The sequence below is a fragment of the Sapajus apella genome, unplaced genomic scaffold (assembly GCF_009761245.1).
Source record: "Sapajus apella isolate SASKATOON/1434 unplaced genomic scaffold, GSC_monkey_1.0 scaffold201, whole genome shotgun sequence".
In the NCBI taxonomy this organism is placed as follows: Eukaryota; Metazoa; Chordata; class Mammalia; order Primates; family Cebidae; genus Sapajus; species Sapajus apella.
Window position 1 is genome coordinate 317,982 of NW_022437141.1, and position 23,098 is coordinate 341,079.

At 56.6% G+C, this 23,098-nt stretch overlaps 2 protein-coding genes and 1 non-coding gene across 11 annotated transcripts in view; 2 read left to right on the forward strand and 1 right to left on the reverse strand.

The window, feature by feature from the left end:
* The window catches only part of ACBD4 (acyl-CoA binding domain containing 4), a 9,299-nt gene extending 4,506 nt beyond the window's left edge, over window positions 1-4,793 (reverse strand). Inside the window, exons 1-10 of one of the 9 annotated variants that reach the window (XM_032269978.1) lie at window positions 4,517-4,793; window positions 4,109-4,231; window positions 3,813-3,937; window positions 3,429-3,549; window positions 3,273-3,357; window positions 2,904-3,024; window positions 2,588-2,674; window positions 2,234-2,304; window positions 2,085-2,142; window positions 637-776 (exon numbers count right to left, since the gene is read on the reverse strand). In XM_032269978.1, coding sequence (XP_032125869.1) covers window positions 637-776; window positions 2,085-2,142; window positions 2,234-2,304; window positions 2,588-2,674; window positions 2,904-3,024; window positions 3,273-3,357; window positions 3,429-3,549; window positions 3,813-3,900 — 771 coding nt within the window. In that variant the 5' untranslated portion in view covers window positions 3,901-3,937; window positions 4,109-4,231; window positions 4,517-4,793. The other 8 variants (XM_032269975.1, XM_032269972.1, XM_032269973.1 and 5 more) reach the window with 8 other exon arrangements.
* A 2,232-nt stretch (window positions 4,794-7,025) lies between these two features.
* The window catches only part of PLCD3 (phospholipase C delta 3), a 21,631-nt gene continuing 5,558 nt past the window's right edge, over window positions 7,026-23,098 (forward strand). The window contains exons 1-7 of the mRNA XM_032269966.1: window positions 7,026-7,306; window positions 18,773-18,934; window positions 19,017-19,245; window positions 19,630-19,759; window positions 21,028-21,256; window positions 21,578-21,779; window positions 21,932-22,076. Of these exons, the coding sequence (XP_032125857.1) occupies window positions 7,144-7,306; window positions 18,773-18,934; window positions 19,017-19,245; window positions 19,630-19,759; window positions 21,028-21,256; window positions 21,578-21,779; window positions 21,932-22,076 (1,260 nt within the window). The 5' untranslated portion in view covers window positions 7,026-7,143. The remainder of the gene's footprint in view (window positions 7,307-18,772; window positions 18,935-19,016; window positions 19,246-19,629; window positions 19,760-21,027; window positions 21,257-21,577; window positions 21,780-21,931; window positions 22,077-23,098) is intronic.
* LOC116543974 lies at window positions 12,835-12,972 on the forward strand. Its single transcript, XR_004265770.1, has one exon. It is a non-coding gene; the product is annotated as a U4 spliceosomal RNA (small nuclear RNA).

Below are 23,098 nucleotides of genomic sequence, written 5' to 3' on the forward strand. Positions count from 1 at the left end.
GAGAGAGAGAGAGAGAGAGAGAGAGAGAGAGAGAGAGAGAGAGAGAGAAAAGAAAGAAAAAGAACGAGGAAGGAAGGAGAAAGAAAGAAACCCTATCTCATAGGGCTGTTGTGTGGATTCAGTGGGGAGAGGCCTGTGATGTTTGGCACCCAGTGGGTCTCCAGCAATGGCAGCTATTATTTAGTTTGCGGGAGCCCAGGTGTCAGGGGAGAGCAGATCTAGGAGTTGAAGGGAGCAATGCAAGTGCTGAACTGTTTGGGGCGAATTCTAATTCTGGGAATGGAAATCCTGACTGAAGGGCACCAGGGACCCACATCCTCAATGCCCAGAGGAGACACATCATGCCCCTTCCCATGCAGGATTAGTCTTGAGGCTCAGCTTCTCTCCAGGCAGAGGGAGGAGAGAAAGCAAAGGGGCCTGCCCACTCTGCTTTCAGGGTGGAGGCACCTCAGGCCCCCTCCACCCTCACCTACTCCTCCCTGCCTGCAGTAATCCCAACTGCAGGAGCCACACCATTATCTGGAGACAGATGTGGGCAGGTGGAGGCGTGAGGACAAAAACAAACGGGGCTGGATGAGGAGCCAGAATAGAGACCGGATTTTGCGGTCATCTTGTCCCATGGGGTGGGAGACTCACCTGCTCCGGGGGCCGGGGCATGCTCTCCAGGCTCTGCAGCCTCCCCTGCACCTCCTGCATGCTCTCCTGTAGTGCTCGAACTGTCTCCAGCAGCCACACGTCCAATTCCTGGGGCCCCAGCAGGCTGCCCCGCAACCCCTCTGAGGAGCACAGATGCACAGGGAAGGGGGCTCAGGAGTCAGTTCAGCTCCGGGCAGGGTGGGGGCAGGCTGGGGCAAGCCCAGGAAAGTGTGGGATCGGAAACCAATCCCTGTACCAAGTGTGATTCTTGCAAAGTCCATCTGTGTAGCTGAGTAATGGGCTGCTGGGGGTTTAATCCCAGCATGGACACTGATGACTTTAGTCATTAACTTTTTTTTTTTTTTTTGAGACAGTCTTGCTTTATCGCCCGTGCTGGAGTGCAGTGGTACGATGATCTCGTTTCACTGCAGCCTCCACCTCCCCGGTTCCAGCCTCAGCCTCCCGAGTAGCTGGGATTACAGGCAAGCACCACCATGCCCGGCTAATTTTGTATTTTTAGTAGAGACGGGGTTTCACCATGTTGGCCAGGCTGGCCTTGAACTCCTGACCTCAGGTGATCTGCCCCCCCTTGGCCTCCCAAAGTGCTCGGATTACAGGCGTGAGCCAGTGCGCCCAGCCAAAGTCATTAATTTCTCTGGGCATCATTTTGTCATCTAAAAATTAGGAGAAGAGGCTGGGTGCAGTGGCTTACACCTGTAATCCCAGCACTTTGGGAGGCCAAGGTGGGCAGATCATGAGGTCAACAGATTGAGACCATCCTGGCCAACATGGTGAAACCCTGTCTCTACTAAAAATACAAAAATTAGCCAGGTGTGGTGACACACACCTATAGTTCCAGCTACCCAGGAGGCTGACACAGGAGAATCACTTGAACCCAGGAGGTGGAGGTTGCAGTGAGCCGAGATCGAGCCACTGCACTCCAGCCTGGCAACAGAGTGAGATTCTCTTAAAAAAAAAAAAAAAAAAAAATTAGAGGAAGATGTCATCTCCCTCACAGGGATGCTTGCTCAGAGGAATAAAGGAGATACTTTTGAAAATGGCCATATGGGACCTGAAACACAACAGGAGTTCTAGAATGGAAGAGGGCAGAACTCACTGTCTTCTGAGATTTTCTAAATAGGGGGTTCCAGAGGCCATGCAGCTGTAGGTGGGAGAGCCGGGCTAGGACTCCCATCCTGCTGGCCTTACTCAGCACCTGCAGAGGGTGCAAACTCCTGGGTGGCCCTAGGGGAGAGGAGGGAGGGTGGGGACTTTGCCCATCCAGGCAGGTATCTGGCAGGTTGGCAGCCCTTCCTGGACAGAGGCTTCTGGCTCAGTGCCCAGCACTGGACTTTCACCTCTGCCCTAGGAAGGCAGCCAAGAGAAGGCCTGGGGCACAGGACCACAGGGAAGGACAGAAGTCGGTGAGGGGTTGGGCAGGAGCTCACCTTTCTCTCTGGGGGGCACGGGGCTGTTTCTCGGGTCATGCTCTCCTCCAGGTACTCCCTGCGGCTCAGCCCAAACCTGCCAAGATGAGTCAGAGGGTGGGAGTGGGCCCACAGTGGGGTGGGAAAGGGGGAAAGGTGACTGGTCTCACCGGCTCAGGCTCCAGCTGCTCCAGCGAATCACAGAAAACCTCAGGGTCCAGGTCCCTGGGTGGATGGGACTCTGAGGAGGGGTTGGTAGAGTTACTGCCCAAAGGGAGGCTGCGCAGGGAGAGTAGGGGCGTTCCCTGGGCCAAGCACCTGTTAGGAGACACTAGAGACACGAGGCACTAGCGATATCGCTGCCAGAAGCAAGGCCCTGGGACAGGATCCTAGAACCCGGTCCCCGCCTTTGGGAGCACAGGAAGTCTCAGTGTCTGTGGAGGGCACAGCATGGCATCCAGCTTTCTCCCCTCCAGCCCTCCCCCAGCCTGGGTTTGGTCCATCCCTCCTGCCCAAGCACTAACCTGGGCTTGGGGGTGCCAGTTCCTTGGGGAGGCAGGGAGACTCTGAAACGGCCCCAGCATCTCCATTCACAGCCTGCTCTTTCCAACCTGCCAAGACACAGCACCCAGATGTGGGGCAGGGGAGAGGCTGGCCCCGCCCAGTGAGATCAAGCCCCTACTCTGCATGAGCCTTGATGCTGCCTGAGGGCTACCTCTTGGGGGCATGGGGGTCCTGACAGGGATGTTGCTGGGAGTCCCCTCTGCCCCCAGCCCACCTGAGCCTAGACCTAAGACGGTTCACTCAGCACTTTCGGAGCTCCCAGCCTGGGAGTCTGACCTGTGACCCTTCTCAGGAAGGTCTCTGGGGGCCTCGGCATGTCAGGGATCACCTGGTACAGGGGCTCGAAGTAACCAAACATGTCCTCTGCCACCTCACCCAGGGGCACTGTGTCGATCACCTGTGAGGGAGGGGTTCTGTTGGGGAGGGAGTGGCCTTCTGTCCCCTCCGCCCTGGTCCTGCCCTGTCACACACCTCCACCCTGCGCCCAGTCAGGGGCCAAAGACAGGCAGGGCAGGAGGTAACATGAAGGTGGTGATTCCCTTGGTGGGGTCCAGGTGTAGGAAGTGTAACAGGGGTCGGAACTGGGAGGGTGAGGGGCAGGCCACCTGGCTGGGAACCTGGGGACAGAGAACCTGCAGCCCCTACCTTCTGTGCCACCAATTTCATTTCAGTGATGTAGGCAGACATGGCCTCTTCCCTGCTCATCTTGCCTAGACTGTTCCAGGCGTCCCTGGGGACAGAGGGCTGTGAGAGGGCTGCTTGACAGCTGAGGCTTGTTTGCCCAGCCAGCGGGGAGCTCACCACTTATATCGTCCAATGGGGTCCCAGAACCCAGGCCGGGGGACCAGGCAGGGCCCCATGGTGGCCTGCTTGTAGTAGCTGTAGAATCGCAGCATCTCTTCGTAGGAGGGGCGGTAAGAACCTGAGCAGAGAGTTGGGAAGCCAGGGCAGAGCATCACTCCCAGCTCTGAGGGGCAGAGGGGCAGGATAACCCCACTTGGAAAGAGCAAAGGTGGGGACGGGTCCCACCCAGGGCATCTGGACTGGGACAGGAAGCGGAGGGGACCCCCAGGACAGCCCAGGCAGGGACTTGTCTGCAAAAACTGCAGAGATCGGGACCATTCTTTCTTCAGAGTCAGACCCCAGCCATCCTGAACTCCCAAATGCGAGTCCCCACAGCCTCACCGTTCTTAGGCAGGTTCTGGATGACACTCACTGCAGCCTGGAACTGTTTCTGGCAGTCAGGCTCTGGGCTTTTGTTCTCGGTGCCCATGCTGCTGCAAGCCCTGGGGCCCTACTTTGGAGCGACTCTGCAAGAAGCAGCCTTCGTATGAAAGGGTCTCCAGCCCACCCCCACCCCCGTCCCCACGCACCATAAGCCAAGAATCCACTTCCCAGAGAGGCAAATTAAGCTCTTCAGAGGCCTGAGAGAGACACCCTGGGAGGTCAGAAGTTGTGGTTGAGGAGACTCCTTTTCCTACCTCAAGGCAGTGTGGTGGGGCCAGGGTCGCCAGGGCCTCGGTGGGTGGAGAGGCAGGTGGCAGGGGCCGCAGTGCCAGATGTGTCCGCCCCCAGATGCGCCTCTAAGTGCACATCTCCAACTCCTGGACAGGCAGAGGAGCAAGAGAGGAGGAGTCAGGGCGGGGCGAACAGTCTCCCACCCGGCCCAGCCCGCGCCCCGCGGCGCCCATTGCCGGGACACCTGGGTCCTCTCTTGCCACCACTCCGCGGCTTCCTACTGACCCGAGGGTTCGGCAGGGCCGGGATGGCGACGCAGAGCGAGGGGGAAAATTTAAGCCAATAAGAGCATGTTTCACATTTGGCTTATCTACCTCAACCATTCAGCGCGGCCCTTTCAAGGTTATGCAAATAGTTTCTCAGAGCCTCACCCAATCAGGCGGGGCTTAATCCACGAGTCGAACTTCCCAGCCTGGGATGGCAAAGGCAAGCGGCAGCCCCACACTGGTGCACACAGTGAAAGGTCGTGGCGTTCTAGCGCCCCCTGGTGGATATCCGCATCTGTTCGCTGATACGCGGGCCTGGCCTATCCGAGGCAACTCACTCAGCTCTTTAGACACTTAGGCACTGGGGATAAAAAGGGTCAAGTCCTGTGGTCAGGCGTTCTGGAGGAGGGACATCACAGCTGAGTTTTGGAGGATGGCCGGGCGCGGTGGCTCACGTCTGTAATCCCAGCACTTTGGGAGGCCAAGGCGGGCGGATCACCTGAGATCGAGAGTTTGAGACCAGCCTGACCAGCATGGAGAAACCCCGTCTCTATTAAAAATACAAAATTAGGGCCGGGCGCGGTAGCTCACGCCTGTAATCCCAGCACTTTGGGAGGCAGAGGCAGGTGGATCACGAGGTCAGGAGTTCAAAACCAGCCTGACCAACATGGCGAAAACACGTCTCTACTAAAAAAGCAAAAATTAGCCGGGAATGGTGGCGCGCACCTGTAATCCTAGCTACTTAGGAGGCTGAGGCAAGAGAATAGCTTGAACCCAAGAGGCGGAGGTTGCAGTGAGCGGAGATGGCGCCATTGCACTCCAGCCTGGGCGACAGCGAGACTCCGTCTCAAGAAAAAAAAAAAAGAAAGAAAGAAAAGAGAGAAAGAGTAAGCAAAATGGAGACTGCAGAATGATGGCTAGAGGCTGGGACGGGTACTGGGGGCGAGTGGGGGCGGGGAATGTACAAAAACAATTAGAATGAATGAGATCCAGTATTCTGTAGCACAATACAGCAATTATAGTTACCAATAATTTATTGTATCTTTAAACTAATTATTTAAAAAACAATTTTTGTAGAGGCAAAATTTAGGTCTCATTATGTTGCCCAGGCTGGTCTTCAACACGTGGCCTCAAGTGATCATCCTACCTCTGCCTCTCAAAGTCTTTGCTGGGATTATAGGCATGAGCCACTGCACCCGGCCAATTTATTGTATATTTAAAAATAGCTGGGTGGGACGTGGTGGCTCAGGCCTGTAGTCCCAACATTTTGGGAGGCCAAAGCAAGAGAATTGCTGTGAGACCAAGAGTTTGAGACTGTGAACTATGATTGTATCACTGCACTCCACCCGGGGCAACCAAGTAATGAGACCTTGTCTCTATTAAATAAACAAACAAACAAATAAATAAAAATAACTAAAAGTGGAATTGGAATGTTCCTAATACAAAGAAATGATAAATGCTTGAGGTGATGGATAACTCAATTACCTTGATCATTACACATTTTATACCTGTATCAAAATATCACATGCATCTCCGTAATTCTCTGCAACTATTAAGTATCCATAACAATTAAAAGAAATGTAGACTTAGCCTATCCAACAACAACAAAAAAAGAGTAAACCAGGAGAATAAGGAAGGTTATTCCTGGAGGAAGGAATGGAAAGGCGAAGATGATAACCAGGAAGAAAATTCAGGACCCCAGAGTGGCGTAGGGACCCAAGCCGGTGTGCAGAATCTCTGGGCCTGGGAGATCTGAGGATGGGGTAGAGCCGGGGCAAGTAGGTGGCAAATCCAGGCCCTGAGCACTAGCATCTCTGTGGTGCCACCCCGCTAGCCGCCACCGAGTGGCGGTGTGCGCCCATCTCTCTGCCGGACCCAGGCCACTGGCTGCAGAAACGCTGCCACCTGGACGTCCCCCACTTCGAGCAGGCACTCTGGTCCGTGCATATAAATAGTTAAGTGCACACCCCACTCGGCCACCAGAACCTGCACGCGGATGCCCATCCACAGGTTGACGTCGCGGACAACTACACCGCGGGAGCTGGGCTGGGGTGCCGGCCTGTCCAAGCCTCGAACCCAGAGCTAGTTGCTGAAGACTCCAGGCGCGGCTCCGTCTCAGGATCCCGTGGTCTGTCAGCTCCGAAACTGTGGCTCTCGGAGGGGGCAGCACCTGGCCTGGCACAGGGAGGGTAATCCTATGACGTCACTGTCAACCTCCCCCACCCACACGCCCATCCCTTCGGGTTCGCGCTGCTACGCGCGGCTCAGCTCTCGGGATTCTGCGGTCGCTCCCGGCCCTGGGTCCCTTCCTAGGTTCTGGCTCGCCTACGGCGCAACCGGGACGCGGAAGGGAAGAAGGAGGGGGTCCTGTGTCCGCCTCGAGTCAGGATCCCCGGGAAGGAGAGGGTGTCTGTGCCAGAGGACGGCCCTCGCTCCCGGTGCCGGCTCCCACCCTCAGCTCCGCAGCATGGGGGCTCTGGTCACCGCCGCGACAGAGATCAGAGGTTTGCTCAGACTAAGGGGAGGCGGACTCAAGGGCGGGGGCGAGCGCTGAGGCTCCTCGTGTCCAGGCCACAGCCTGGCCCCGCCCCCGCCCCTGGCCCCGCCTCTCCGGCCCCGCCCCTCTCCGGCCCCGCCCCCCCCTCCCGCCGCCGCCGCCTCCGACTCCCTCCCGCGCTGCTAAGTTTCTTCGCTCGCCGAGGCGCTCAGAGCCGGGGCCGGGCCGGAGCGGCGCCCTGCTGCCCTGTCCCCGCGCGCAGACCCCGGGCCCGGCCCCGGCCTCTCGCCGAGCCATGCTGTGCGGCCGCTGGAGGCGCTGCCGCCGCCCGCCAGAGGAGCCCCCGGTGGCCGCCCAGGTCGCAGCCCAAGTCGCGGCGCCGGTCGCACTCCAGTCCCCGCCGACTCCCTCCGATGGCGGCACCAAGAGGCCCGGGCTGCGGGCGCTGAAGAAGATGGGTCAGTGATGGGCAGGGGGCTGCGGGGTGGGCGCGGACTGTTCCCAGGGGCAAGGTCTGGGGCGCTCCAGGGAGCCGTTCGTGGACTCCCCAGGCTGCACGGGGCTGGGAGGCTATGGTGAGGGGCGGAGGGCCGGCGCCGTCCAGCCGGGCGTCGCACCTGGGATCACCCAAGGGTCCCGGAGAGCCCGGCGCCCAGGATTGTCTTTGCTTCCCACCAGGGGGCGCTCGTGGGGCGTCTGGAGGGCGAATTCGGTCACCCGCTGATAGGGGTCCCCAGGGATAGTGGGAGAGGGGGGCTTGGGGTGGCCCTCGCCCGCCTACCCAGCAGTATCTAGGGTCTGCCAGGGCGGCTTGGGGTCTTGCGGCCCTTAGGAAGGATGCGAGTTTGCGGCTGGCCTCCGCGGAAGAGGCTGGCCTCTCCAGCAGCCCTCCAACCCGCGGCCCCACAGGGGCGGCCACAGCCACACTGCCCTGGCAGGACTGGTCTAACCAGTGAGAAAGTCCGAAAGCCAAGGCTCTCATCTCAAAATTGGGGAAGTCAATCGTGCAGAAGGAATGTAACTGGCTCACTGGAACGTCACAGGGGCAGCTGGCGCTGGGTGGGTTACACAGGTGGTGTCTTGCAATCTTCCTCGACTTCCTGAGAGAAGGAGGGTGAATCCCTATTTCACAGGTGAGGAAACTGACTCAGAGACGGCAAGGAATTTGACTGTGACCACACAGCCAACAAAGGGCACAGTGTGAGTAGCATCCTAGCAGTGCTCCACCACGTGGCCCCTGGGACCCTCTCTGAGTCCAGGCAAAGTGGGACCCACAGGGTGGTAGAGGGCTTGAATGAGGGGCGCTTGTGAGAGTGTTGTCTGGCAAGTAAAGGACCTCCCCACTGAGGTGCTGCGTTGGAGCTGCTGTTGCTAGTCAGTGATGGAGAGGCCAGGTGTGGAGCTCCAGAGCAAAAGGACAAGGCTGCCAGGCACCCCGTGTGAAACTTGGGGCAGAATTCAGGGTTCCTGATTGCCAGTTTTGCCTTCTTGTTGCCCTCACTCATTCCACCTGAGCGCTATGTCTGGGCGCTGTGCCTGGCACTCTGCTTATTGAGACATAAGACACCGTCTCTGCCTTGCCATCCATTCAACCACGCATGCATTGGACAAGCACTTAAGCAGTGCCCATCGAATGTTACAAGCACTTGTGGAGTGCCTATGGTATGCTCTGCCCTGGGGCTCCTGCCCTTAGATAGCCAAGGTTCCAGCAGGGAGGTCAGACAATGAAACAAAGGAACAGGACCCTGGGGACCGGGGACAGGGGGCAGCACATGAGGGGATAGGGAGCCAGTGAGGGCCCTGGCTGGCCCCAGCTGAGGAAGACCAGAATGGGAGAGGGGAGAGGCTGGGGGTGTGGGGAGCTCCTCCAGGCCCTCCCTGGAGAGTCATGGACTTTATCTGGAAGGCATCAGGAGCCCCAGGAAGGGCTTGGGCAGGGGTGAGTGTGGAGAGTGGGGGGCAGGTTGGATGAAGGCAGGGGAGAAACGGGGAGACTGAAGGAGGGAGGCTGAGGAGTTAGTTGGGCAAGGGGTGGGGACCAGGCTTGGGAGACCCTCAGGATGGACTCCAGAGCTCCGAGGAGATACATTGGGCTGGACTCTGTGATTGGCAGGTGTCATTCTCTGGGCTAAGAAGTGGTGTGGTTTGGGGAGCGGCAGGTGGCCGTGGTGGGGTGAGCTATCACTGGGATGGCTGAGGGCAGCCCTGGGACCCAGCCCCTGCAGGGTCCTCAGTGACACAGAAGGGCTGAGGGGAGCCCGGTGCCCGTCGACTTCTTCATTCCACACATTTGCTGAGCGCCATCAGTGGGCCAGGGCACTGTGCCAAGGGGCTGGGGCTGCAGAGATGAGTAGCACAGAGCTTTGCCCTAGGGGAGCGCACAATTCAGTAGGCAGAGTCACATGCAGACAAATCATTACAGCTGAGCCCGGCCTCGGCACTCATCAGCTGAGTGAGGCTGCACGAGAGCTCTGGGCACCTCACCAAGGTGACACTGTCGGGAGCTATGTAAGTATCAGAACGTCATCTCTGCCACCCTCATTCCCCATCACTGCACTGTCTTGCTGAGTGACTGCAGAGAGAGGAATGTTGAGTCCGAGTCTGTGGGGAATGTCCCTTCCCCAGGTCACAGAAAGCCCAGGGACAGGGTGGAGAAGGAAACCCAGTCTTGGGGCCCAGCCCCTCGGGCCATCAGGGGCCAAGGCCTAGGCCTGTCACCCAGGTAGCCTCCCTGGCCTCGCCCTGCCCCTGCTGTCACCACACCCCTTAGTCTAACAGAGAATAGATTTTATGTCAAATCAGGTGGAGGGACTAGGGCAGGGAGTGGCTCAGAGGGGCCCAAGGACGGAAAAGGCCTTTAGAGCCACACTAGGGAGACCCAGATGAGTGGAGGGAGGAGGAAGGAAACACCCCCATGGTGAGTCGGAGTCCTTTGTGCCCCCGGGGACCCACTCCCGGGCTGGGCTGCTGACTTGCAGGGATTCATGAAGAGAGAGGAGCGTAGTCCAGCGAGCACCTGCCATGCGTGAGGCTCTGTGCTGAGCTTGCATCAGACCTGATCCCGCCCAATCCTCAGACGTCCCCGTGCGGGAGGTGCTGTCCTCACGGCACATTACAGATGGGAAGCTCCAGGTGGAGGGTGAAGTCCCCGCCAAGACCACATGCCTACCTAGTGGCAGCTCCCAGTGAATACTTTTTATTGTTGTTTATGACACAGGGTCTTACTCTCTCGCCCAGGCTGGAGTGCAGTGGCACAATCATGGCTCACTGCAACCTCCAATTCCTGAGCTCAAGGGATCCTCCCACCTCAGTCTCCCAAGTAGCTGGGACTACAGGCATGTACCACCACGCCCAACTAATTTTATTTTTATTTTTCGTAGAGTTGGGGTCTCACTGTGTTTCCCAGGTTGGTCTTGAACTCCTGGGCTCAAAGGATCCTCCTCCCTTGGCTTCCCAAAGTGCTGGGATTACAGGTGTAAGCCACTATTCTTGACTAGCCTTGTGAATATTAATTAACCACTTTGTAACTGTCCCAGGCACTTTTCGAATATTATCTCATTTAATGCTCACAGTACTGTGAGATGGGTGGTACCAGCAGCCTTCTGTTACAAAGGAGGAAACAGGTTCAGAGAGGTTTGGTAACTTGCCTAGGGTTCCAAGCCGGGAAGTAGCTGAGACAAAATTTGAACCCAGGCAGTGTGGCCCACGGTCTGCTTGTCACACGGTGACCGATGGAGAAGATGATACCTGCAGGGGGCCTGCTGGCCACTTCTCTCCCACGGGGCCCTGCCAGCCCCCAGGAGTGTCCTAATAGGACGGCCAAATAAAATACGGAACACCCAGTTAAGTTTGGATTTCAGCTAAACTCGTAATTTGGAATGTATTTACACTAAAAAATTATCTTTTGTTTATCTGAAATTCACGTTTAACGGGCGTCCTGGATTTTCTCTGGCAGTCCTCTGTCCCCAGAGCCCAGTGTGTGCCTGTTCCCTGATGCTCCACCCCTTGCCCCTCATCCTCCCCCTGGGCAGAGCGCTGAGTGGGCAGAATCCTGCCCACTTCCCTCCCGGCCTGCACACACTACCAAGTGCCCCCGGCGAGAGGGCTCGCCCCATGGCCTGCCTGGGATGCCTCCCACAGGGTGAGTGGGACCGCTGTGGGTGGCTGGGCAGGTGAGGGTCCTCAGAACAACCCCAAGCCCTGGCAGGCTCCTGGTCTGGGTGGCGGGAGAGCGGGCGGCCCTCCAGGCTCAGCAGGGGCTTGCTTGGTGGGACTGGAGGGCTGGCTCTGCCAGGGCCTGCCGTCCCCCCTCACATCTCTCCCTGTTCCCCACCCCGACTTCTGCACCCAATCAGGCTTCATGCCTGTTCTGGCCCCACAGAAAAGGGTGCTGCCACCCCCCCATCACTGTGTCTGGCCCAGGGCCAAGGAAGGCACCGCCTGCCTTTCCTGACTTTGTTGATTCTCCAAGGAATGTTCTGGACTCTGGCGCTGAGCCCCCACCAGGCTCTAGCCCTGGGTGTGGCAGCCAGCTGGGACACAGGGGACATGCTTGGTGCTTGAGGTGTGAAGGGGGCTGAAGGATTAGCTAGGTGGGAGCGTCTTTGGGAGCCCTCACCATCATGTGTCCTCTCCCAGGGCCTCACAGCCCCGGCCACCTGGAAACACTCTCTGCTCTCTGCTCGGCCTTGGCCACAGCAGCTGGCTGTGGCAGTTCCCTGCATGACTCGCATTCCTGCGGAGCCCTGTGCGTACCTCCCAAGTGGGAGCCGCCTGCCTCCCCACGGCTGACCCACCTTCCTCGCTCTCCACCCATGAACCCTGTTCACACACACACACATGCACTCACACACGCCGACACACTCACGTTCACTCACACTCACAGACACTGACACACACTCCTGGTCTCTGCACCACCCCCCACACACCCTGCCCTTCGTGCCACCCCTCAGGGACACGCCTGGATGGAACTCTCCCGCCCTCCCCTCAGCTGCCCTGGCGCCTGTCTCCTCCGCGCAGCCTCTGTGCCTGTCCCTGCCTGGGGTGGCCTGCACTGTTTTCAGCACGCGGGGCTTGCCCTGTCTGAGCTCAGTGGTGCCTGTGAAAAGGGTGGGATTTGGGGCCCCTTCTGGCTCTGACATGGTGGTTTCTGGTCCTTGGTCTTGGCTACCCTCACAGAACTGCTCAGGCCCCAGACCATACACGCCCCAAACTGCCCGGGCTGCAGGTGGAGGCTGAGACACTGGGCTTGCCCTTTCCTCATCATGCCTGCCCCCTCTCTGGAGGCTGAGATAAGCAGGCAACTGGGGAAGGCGTCTGAGTCTCATCTGTCAACACTGCATTGGGTGGGAGATGCTGCTGGCTGTCCTGGTCAGCGGAAGGTCCCAGCTGGAGGTCATGGGACTGAAGGGACAGATGGATCTGAACACGTGGGTGCCTCTTCCTACCTGGGGCACTGACTCACTTCCCCAGAGCCCTGCCTCAGTTTCCCTCTTTGTGATTGTTTACTGGGCACCATGTGCTAGTACCCATTATACAGCCCTTTGGGGTCAGACTCCCCCAACTTCCACAACATTTCAGCTCCACTGGGTGCCAACCTGGCTGTGTGTCCTTTTTTTTTTTTGAGACGAAGTCTCGCTGTGTCGCCCAAGCTGAAGTGCAGTGGCGTGATCTCAGCTCACTGCAACCTCCGCCTCCTGGATTCAAGCGATTCTCCTGCCTCAGTCTTCTGAGTAGCTGGGACTACAGGCACGCACGACCACAGCCAGATAATTTTTGTATTTTTAGTAGAGACGGGGTTTTGCTGTGTTGGCCAGGCTGGTCTCGAACTCCTGACCTTAAGTGATCCGCCCACCTCAGCTTCCCAAAGTGCTGGGATTACAGGCATGAGCCACTGCGCCCAGCCCAGCTGTGTGCCTCTTCAACACCATTTTTGAGATGTTAATTCACTGACCATATAATTTATCCATTGAACGTACACAGTGGGAACTTTGCACAGTGGCAATATTGTAGCCAATGAGGTTTATCTGAGGTGCAATTATCGCTAATTGAAAACTTTTCCCAATACCCCGCCATGACTACTTGAAATATAGTTGGCATTGGCAATTGACAGTCCCTATGGAGACTAAATTACTTAAAAATAATGATAATGAAATAAAAAATGGAAAGTACACAGTGGGGAGCACTTTGGGAGGCAGAGGTGGTTGACTTGCTTGAGGCCAGGAGTTTGAGACCAGCCTAGGCATCATAGTGAGACCCCAACTCTACAAGAAAAATTTAAAAATTATTCAGGTGTCGTGGCGCAAGTCTGTAGTCCCAGTTCCTCAGGAGGCTGAGGCAGGTAGATTACTTGAGCCCTGGAGTTTGAGGCTGCTGCAGTGAGCCATTATTGCGCCATTGCACTCAAGCCTGGCTACGGAAGGAGACCCTGTCTCAAAAAAAAAAAAAAAGTATACAATAGTTTCCAGCATATTACATCATTAAACTTTAAAAATCATGGTAAAATAGGCTGGGTGCCGTGCCTCACTCTTGTAATACCAGCACTTTGGGAGGCCGAGGCGAGCGGATCACTTGAGGTCAGGAGTTCGAGGCCAGGCTGGCCAACATGATGAAACCCCGTCTCTACTAAAAATACAAAAATTAGCCAGAAATCCCTTGAATCTGGGAGGTGGGGGTTGCAATGAGCTGAGATCGTGCCACTGCACTCCAGCCTGGGCAACAGAACGAGACGCCGTCTCAAAAGAAAGAAAAATTACGGTAAAATACATACAACAAACTTGGCCATTGTAACCATGTTTAAGTGGTTAATTCATTGGCATTAATTACATTCACACTTTTATGCAACCATTACTGTGACCTATTTCCAAAACGTTTTCATCATCCGAACAGAAACTAACCATCCAGCAGTGACTCCCCATTACCTCCCCATTCCAGCCCCTGATAACCTCTCAGCTACTTTCTGTTGCTATGAGTTTGCCTGCTCTGGGGACCTCAAATGGGTAGAATCACATCGTATTTGTCGTTTGGGGTCTGGCTTCTTTTACGTGGCGTGATGTTTTCAAAATTCATCATATTGTAGAATGCGTCAGATTTCACTCCTTTACATGGCTGAATACTACTCCACTATATTGATAAACCATATATTGCTTATACACTCATCTGTCTTATCTGTTTTTTTGTTTTGTTTTGTTTTGTTAGAGACAGAGTCTCGCCCTGTTGCCCAGGTTGAAGTATAGTGGTGCAATCTCAGCTCATTGCAACCTCTGCCTTCTGGGTTCAAATGATTCCCCTGCCTCAGTCTCCCTAGTAGCTGAGATTACAGATGTGCGCCACCATACCTGGCTAATTTTTTGTATTTTTAGTAGAGACGGGGTTTCACCATGTTGGTCAGGCAGGTCTCAAACTCCTGACCTCAAATGATCTGCCCGCCACAGCCTTCCAAAGTTCTGGGGTTATAGGCGCCCATCTGTTGATGAACACTCGGGTTGCTTCCACTTTGTGAACCTTGTTTTCCCTCATTTTTACTGCTGTTAATTTGTGATTGTCTCCACTCACTCAATCACTGGCCCAGCAGCTGCAGGATTAAGCCAGAGATGGTTCAAGTAGATAGAAAACCCACGGGAACAGTAGGAGGCGGGCGGCTTGTGCACCTGCTCAGAGCAGGTAGGAATGAGGTCAAGGGGACATCTGTGGGTTTGGGCCTGGCAGGACCTATAAATGTTTACTGGGTGGCTGTTGGAGAGCCACAGCCCTCGCTGCAGCCCTGCCCTCCCTCTGACCTTGCCTCCTTACCTCTCTGTTGGTCCTGCCCTCCACTGCCGGACACCCCAGTCCCCTCACTTCTCCAGGGTTCAGAAGCACAAGCAGTGGGGAAACTGAGGCACCCACCGAGGGACTCAGCGCCTGGCCCTGCCTGGGACTGCACCCTCCTTCTGTTTGGCTTTTCCACGAGGTGTGTGGTAGGGGGGCAGTGCCAGTGTATGGGACATCCTGGAATGTCACCCCTTCCCCGAACAGGTTCCTGGGGAGCTGAGGGTAGGGGCTAGGAGTTAGGGCCCCTTCCATTGGGAGCCTGCCCCAATGGGGGCCCAGTCACATGTTCCGGCTGCCTTTGTTGATGGCCTGTTTGCAGAAGGCTCTGGACAGAGCAGGCCCTGGTGACTCACCTCCATTTCCTGCCTTAGTCACTCACCCCCCCACACCCATGAGCTTGGCATCAGAGGGCTGGCCTGGGTAGGGAAAAGGAGGCCCCTGGCTGCAGAGCCTGGTTGTCATGGCAACAAGCAGTCCCCTTTCCCACGGCCGGCCCAGTAGGTGTAGGAGGGTGTGCCCAAACGTAGTAGCACTGCAGGCGCCCCCTGACCGTTCTGCACTCACCCCGTCATTGCTCAGGATGGGACGATTTAGAGGCTGCCTGGACCTGGTGGGTAGGGGGGTCTGGTGAGCCCCTTGGCCTGGCACATGCTGTGTATGCTCAGATCTTTGTCTGGAAAGAGGAGGGTTCCACTTTCCCCTTCCTGACCAGGGGGCACCGAGTGGGCATTCACTCAGAGGGCCACAGTCTAGACCCTGAGGGACCCTCTGGAGCTGTTAGGACCACAGGCTGGCCCCAGACAGGTCATGGCCTCCTAAGGAGGCAGATTTCTCCTCATGCCCCCAAGACCCTGATTTGCAGTCATGGTCAAAGTAGGTTTTAAAAATACAGATGCCCAGGCTTCATCCCACAGCAGCTTCATCCCACACCAGCTTCATCCCACAGCAGCTGCGTGAGACGCCTTGGGCCGTGGGGTCTGCAGCCTCTCCCTGGTGATTCTGATGCACAGCAAAAGTTGAGAAACCCTGACCTGTGAGGCCTCTGCCCTGAACTCCAGACAGACGGGGCAGGGCTGGGGGTAGAATTCGCTTAGTCCCCCATCTGCCCATCTACCTGCCTGCCCCTTCAGTAAACACTCGCTGGGACCCTGGCTCTGGGATGAGCACGGTGATGAGGAGATAAGACCTCATTCTGCCCTCAGGTTTATTAAAATATATAGGTGGGTTTTGTGATTTATTTTAATTAAAGCAAAAAGTGCTGTTAGTGGTCAGAGAGGGAAAACTCCCACTTGAAGACAAATGAAGGAAAGCTTCCTAGAGGAGGTGATATCTGAACTGGTCCTTCCAGGACTCAGACAGGAGGAAGAAGAGAAGGGAGAAGGATCCTAAAAAGGGTCCAAGAGAGGGTGAGAGGAGATGGTCCAGAGATGCAGACTCAATTCCTTAGGTCAGAGTTTGCAACTGGGCAAGCAGGGGCCGTGGGGTGGCAAAGCCAAACCCAGTATAGGGGCTTGTCAAAATAAAGGGAGGAAGAGAGGCCCACTGTCATATTTTCTTTCTTTCTTTTTCTTTTCTTTTTTTTTTTTTTTAAGATGAGGTTTCCCCATGATGGCCAGGCTGGTCTTGAACTCCTGACCTCAGGTGATCCACCCACTTCAGCGTCCCAAAGTGTTAGGATTACAGGCGTGAGCCACATCGCCCGGCTCATATTTTCTTTCAACCCACATAGGGGCTACTGGTTTTTGTTTTTCTCAATTTGATTTACTTGCCAACATTAGAAAATCTGGAGGCCTCGCACACAGATCTAGATTCCGGCTCTCTGGACACTCTGGGCCCTCATCTGCTCCTGGCTGCGCCCCACCTCCAAAGGCCATGGACTCCCTATTTACCCAGTTCCTACCTCTTCTATTGTCTTCTGGCTCAGAAATCTTTGGCTGTGACTCTCGTTGAGGCATTGTGGAGCAGGGTGTGACACCATCCGGGCTGGGCATCACATGTTTCAGGGGACCAGAGCCAGGAGAGGGTGGCACCTCTCCAGGGCACAGTGTCGGTCACGCTGCAGAAACCCCTGCATTTTGCATTTTGTGGCAGGTATGATCGTGGTCTCCATTTTATGGATGGAGAACATGAGGCTTAGTGCCACCGGGCTGTGTATTAAATAACTGGGAAGTGACAGAGTTGAGACTTACTCCCCAGACTTCTGAATTTAGAAGCACTAGAAGAGCTGTGCATGCAGGGCCCAAGGGCAGAAGCGCTGGAGCTGGCCTCCAGAGCCCAGAGCAGCCTCAACCACTGTGGGATTCTGGCAGGTTACTTAAGCTTCCCTGAGCCTCAGTTTCCTTGTCTGTCAATATATGAGCAGGGCCTGCGCACAGGAGGTGCTTTCTAAACACTTGCTTTTATTTATTTATTTTTTAGAGACAGAGTCTCACTCTGTTGCCCAGGCTGGAGTGCAGTGGCACAATCTCAGCTCACTGCAACCTCCACCTCTTGGATTCAAGTGATTCTCATGCCTCAGCCTCCGGAGTAGCTGGGATTACAGGCGCATGCCACCATGCCCAGCTAATTTTTTTGTATTTTTAGTAGAGATGAGGTTTCGCAACGTAGGCCATGCTGGTCTTGAACTGTTGTCCTCAAGTGATCTGCCCACCTTGGTCTCCCAAAGTGCTGGGATTACAAGCATGAGCCACCACTCCCAGCCAATTTTTAAAATTTTTATAGAGACAGGGTCTCAGATTGTTGCCCAGGCTCTTCTGCAGTTCCTGGCTTCAAGTGATCCTCCCATCTTGACCTCTTGAGTATCTGGGATTACAGGCATGAGCCACAGCGCCCGGCCAACATTTGCTTTTATTAAGAAAGGTGGACACTGTGGCTGGAGAGTGCATGTGGGCTGAGGGGCCGTGTGGTGGGTGGCATTGGCTGGGCAAGAGGGAGCACCAAATGTCACAGGAGACCTTCCTTTTGGCAGGGCCCCACCAGGTACAAAGAGGACACCTGGAGATCAGCCAGGCAGGGCTGATCCTGGAGACCTCAGCCTGTGATCTTGGAGCCAGGGTGGGCTCTGCTGCCCTCCTTGTCTTTGGGAAAGCAGAGCCAAGGTGCTTGGGTTGCAGGAAGAGAGATCTAGGTTAGATGGTGAGACCTTCCTGACAGCTGCGGTTTCAAATCAAGGAAAAAGACTGTTGGAGGCAAATTCTGGACTTGAAGGCTGGAAGCCATGTGGTGGGGGATAGTGGCAGAAAAGGCATTTTTTTGGCTGGAGTGCAGTGGTGCCATTTCGGCTGACTGCAACCTCCACCTCCCGGGTTCAAGCGATTCTCCTGCCTCAGCCTCCTGAGTAGCTGGGATTACAGGCATGCGCCACCACGCCCAGCTAATTTTTGTATTTTTAGTAGAGACGGGGTTTCACCATGTTGGTCAGTCTGGTCTAGAACTCCTGACCTCATGATCTGCCTATCTCAGCCGCCCAAAGTTTTTTTTTTTTTTTTTTCTTTTTTGAGACGGAGTCTTCCTCTGTCACCCAGGCTGGAGTGCAGTGGCATGATCTCGGCTTACTGCAACCTCCACCTCTCAGGTTCAAGCGATTCTCCTGCCTCTGCCTCCCGAGTAGCTGAGATTACAGCTTCGTGCTACCACATCCAGTTAATTTTTGTATTTTTAGTAGAGACAGAGTTTTACCATGTTGGCCAGGCTGGTCTCGAACTCCTGACCCAAAGTGATCCGCCCGCCTTGGCCTCCCAAGTGCTGAGATTACAGGCGTGAGCCACCGCGCCTGGCCAGAAAGGGCAACCTTTAGTGAGGCCTGAGTCCCAGGCACTACCTGAGGGCAGCTCCAGGCTGAGGGACTGCAGGGCCGCTGCTTGGAAGGACGGAGATAGGATCCCGGTGGGGGCTGGGGGGGCGCTTAGGGCCCCAAACCCCAATGCCAAACGCAGTGCAGGAGGCTTCTTACAATCGGGGAGGAGGGGAAGCCTGTGAGGGGCAGGAAGCTCACTGCGGGGCGAAGGCCTGGGTTTGGAGAGGCTGGGGACAGGGCAGCAGGTCCTAGGGGAGGGCAGAGGAGCCTCCGGGCAGGAATGGCCTGACGCCCCGGGTCCTCCCGCCCCCGGCAGGCCTGACCGAGGACGAGGACGTGCGCGCCATGCTGCGGGGTTCCCGGCTCCGCAAGATCCGCTCGCGCACGTGGCAGAAGGAGCGGCTGTACCGGCTGCAGGAGGACGGCCTGACCGTGTGGTTCCAGCGGCGCATCCCGCGCGCGCCGTCGCAGCACATCTGTGAGCCGCCGGGGGGCGCCGGGCGGGTGGGGAGGCGGAGACAGGCCCGGTTCTCCGTCGCCCTGACCGGCCCTCCCCGCAGTCTTCGTGCAGCACATCGAGGCCGTCCGGGAGGGCCACCAGTCCGAGGGCCTGCGGCGCTTCGGGGGCGCCTTCGCGCCGGCGCGCTGCCTCACCATCGCCTTCAAGGGCCGTCGCAAGAACCTGGACCTGGCGGCGCCCACGGCTGAAGAGGCGCAGCGCTGGGTGCGCGGCCTGGCCAAGCTCCGCGCGCGCCTGGACGCCATGAGCCAGCGCGAGCGGCTGGACCAATATCCTGCCGGGGCTGGGAGGGAGGGCCCCATTCTTGGAGAGCCCCCAGGCCCGGGGAAGGCAGGGCCCTGTCCCGAGGGCGCACAGTCTAGGTCGGAGCCCTTGGTTTTCGGTACTGAGGGTGGGGACACGCGCCCTGGCCGGGCCGAGCTCCCACCAGGAGGGGTGGCGCGGCCCCTCCTTCAGGGAGGCCTGAGGCCTTCTGAGGGTGGAGACAGGGCCTCCTCTCTTTGGGGAGCCCCAGGCCTGCGGAGGAGACACTGCTACTGTGCTCCGGGAGCCCCCAGACCCAGGTGGGGGTGACTTACCGGGCAGTTACCTGGGGGTGGGGGTTGGGTGCGTGAGAGCCCGGCGTGTTGCTGGTATTTCCTGAGCAGCCACACCTGGATCCACACCTACCTGCACCGGGCTGACTCCAACCAGGACAGCAAGATGAGCTTCAAGGAAATCAAGAGCCTGCTCAGAATGGTCAACGTGGACATGAATGACATGTACGCCTACCTCCTCTTCAAGGTGGGCTTCTGCCCTGAACCCCGGCCCCTGGCTCTGCCGTCACTCTGACCTCTGCTTGCCCCCAGCCATCCAAGTCATCAGCTCCCCTGCCCTCTCCACCCTGCAGCTTTCTTGGAGAGAGTAGCTTCTCCTTGCACAAAGGCAACATCTGGGTTTAGTTATCTTTTTGCCTCTCCTGAGGCCACTGGGCCAGGAAGGGAGTGGGGAGCCGGGACCCAGAACTTTCCTTACCCTCAGAGCCCAGGGGTGGGGTCGTACCTTCCCACCCCTCCAAAGTGAGCTGCAAAGCTGTTTTCATTTCCCCAAGTCTGTGGGGCACCTTTTGCATGTGGGTGCACAAGTCAGGAGGCAGCCTGCGGGCATGCATGGGCACAGACACACATGTGCACCCTTCTCTGCGACCCTCCACTGTGGCACAGGTGGACACCTCATGCACGGGAGCACGGGGCACACAAGAGTGGGCTCAGCAGCGAGGGTCTAGCTGGAGCACATGGCAGACCCGTGTGCATGTGGACTGTGGGACCCCCCTGTGACCCCAAAAGAAGAGCCCATGGCAGCTGGACCCCTGGCCACAGCTTCACAGGGATGCTCCATGAATTCTCATTGACTTGTTCTCAGTGGCCCTGGGTGGGACTGCGTGTGTGTCAGAATAGTAACATGTCCACCTGGAAGAGTATGAGGGCCCTGTCTTGGCCCAGGGTCACCATTTTTCCTCCCATAACTTGATTCCTGGGGTAGGTCCTGGTGCCAGAGGGGCAGACAGTGAGCCCGAGAGACCTTCCTTAAAGTCCAGCTCTGTAGGCCAGGCTCAGTGGCTCACCCTTGCATCCTAGCACTTTGGGAGGTCTAGGTGGGAGGATTGCTTAAAGCCAGGAGTTTGAGATCAGCTTGGGCAACATAGCAAGACCCCATCTCTACAAAAAATACAAAAGTCAGCCAGGTGCAGGGCTGCCTATCTGTGGTCCCCGCTGTCCAGCAATTTGGAAGGCTGAAGAGGGGTGCTGTAGTGAGCTACCATCATGCCACGGTGCTCCAGCCAGGGTCACAGAGGAAGACCAAAAACAACCAAACCAAAAACCAAAAACAAACCAAAAAATCCCGCCCTGCAATTTCCCAGCTGTGTGAGCTGGAGTCATAGTCTTACTCTGCCTTTCCACCTGTGCAATGGGGAACGTTGCCTCCTCAGATGTGGTAGATGACAGATGGGTCTAAGGGGCCAGGTTTCCTGGAGTGTCCGCCTTCTCTGAGCTTCTCCCGCTGCTCTCCAGGAGTGTGACCACTCCAAAAACGAGCGCCTGGAGGGGGCTGAGATCGAGGAGTTCCTGCGGCGACTGCTGAAGCGGCCCGAGCTGGAGGACATCTTCCATCAATACTCAGGCGAGGACCGCGTGCTGAGTGCCCCCGAGCTGCTGGAGTTCCTGGAGGACCAGGGCGAGGAGGGTGCCACGCTGGCCCGTGCCCAGCAGCTCATCCAGATCTACGAGCTCAACGAGACAGGTGGGGGGCAGCACGGCCAGGTCGTGGCACCTGACAGGGCTGTGTTCCCAGCTCAGCGGGTTCTGCTGTGGGCTGGCTGTGGGCACCATCTCGGGCAGATTACCTCGCCTCTTCCAGACTCAGCTTCCACATCTGTAAAATGGCACAACCGTGTGTCTTTGTTCCAGGGTCTGGTCAGAGGTTAAGTGGCATGACTTACGTGAAGTCTAGTCAATAGATAATAATGACTAGTCATTGTTCCTGAGTGGGCCTTGGGGGCATTTGAAGCTGGACATGGGGGATCCCCATGTGGCCTGATGCCCTCTCCTGCCACCCCTGCAGCCAAGCAGCATGAGCTGATGACACTGGATGGCTTCATGATGTACCTGTTGTCGCCGGAGGGGGCTGCCCTGGACCCCGGCCACACGTGTGTGTTCCAGGACATGAACCAGCCCCTCGCCCACTACTTCATCTCCTCCTCCCACAACACCTATCTGACCGACTCCCAGATCGGGGGGCTCAGCAGCACTGAGGCCTATGTTAGGTACCGTAGTGGGGGGTGAATGTGGCCAGGAGCCCGCTTGGGGAGGGACATGAGGCTGGCTTCCTGGGGCCTTCCTGGTTAAGTCTGCCTGCTGCCCTGCTCTGTGGCACTCACGTGACACCTTCCCCATCCACCCATCTGTCCATCCACAGGGCCTTTGCCCAGGGATGCCGCTGTGTGGAGCTGGACTGCTGGGAGGGGCCAGGAGGGGAGCCCATCATCTACCATGGCCATACCCTCACCTCCAAGATTCTCTTCCGGGATGTGATCCAAGCTGTGCGCGACCACGCCTTCACGGTGAGCCCCTGGGATGCCCAGCCCCAGCCCCAGAGCCTTCCCAATGACCCCATTCTGCACCCACATGCCAGCTGCCCTCAGTCCTTCTAGAGGAAACCCTTGCCCAGAGAATCATTCATTCACTCGGTGCTGCTGGGATAAGTGGCCACTAGGGTGGACTGAGAGGAATGAGCTGCCACCTCGTATTTGAGAAATACGCTTGCATGCTCATATTTGGGAAATGTCTTAAAATCACCATTTCCAGAAGAAAACCTTGGGGGGAGGGAAGGACACTTTAATCATGATTTCCAAAGAATAAATCAGCAGCAAGAGAAGCTCAACAGTGACATCTACATAAACATTGCCACTTCGGTCACAGTGTGCAAATCTTACCATCAGTAAATGAGGGGAGGAGGGTTTTCAGCATAACTGACACGGTCAATGTCATTCCCATGTAAAGAGCATTCCTGGGGCAGGTGCGGTGGCTCACACCTGTATTCCCAGCACTCTGGGAGGCTGACTTGAGCATCACTTGAGGCCAGGAATGAGCAAATAACGACATCCTGTCTCAACAAAAATAAAAATTAGCTGAGTGTGGGGGCATTCGCCTGTAGGCTGAGTTGCTGAGGAGGCTGAGGTGGGAGGATTACTTGAGCCCAGGATTGGAGGATGCAGGGAGACTGATTGCACCACGGCACTTCAGCCTGGTGACAGAGCGAGAGAATAGCTCGAACCGGGGAGCTGGAGGTTTCAGTGAGCCAAGATTGTGCCACTGCACTCCAGCCTGGGGACAGAGTGAGACTCCGTCTCAAAAAAAAATTAAATTAAATTTTAAAAAATCAGCCGGGCACGGTGGTTCACGCCTATAATCCCAGCACCTTGGGAGGCTGAGGCAGGCAGATCACAAGGTCAGGAGTGTGAGACCAGCCTGGCCAATATGGTGAAACCCCATCTCTACTAAAAATACAAAAAATTAGCCGACCATGGTGGTGGGTGCTTGTAATCCCAACTACTTGGGAGGCTGAGGCAGGAGAATCACTTGA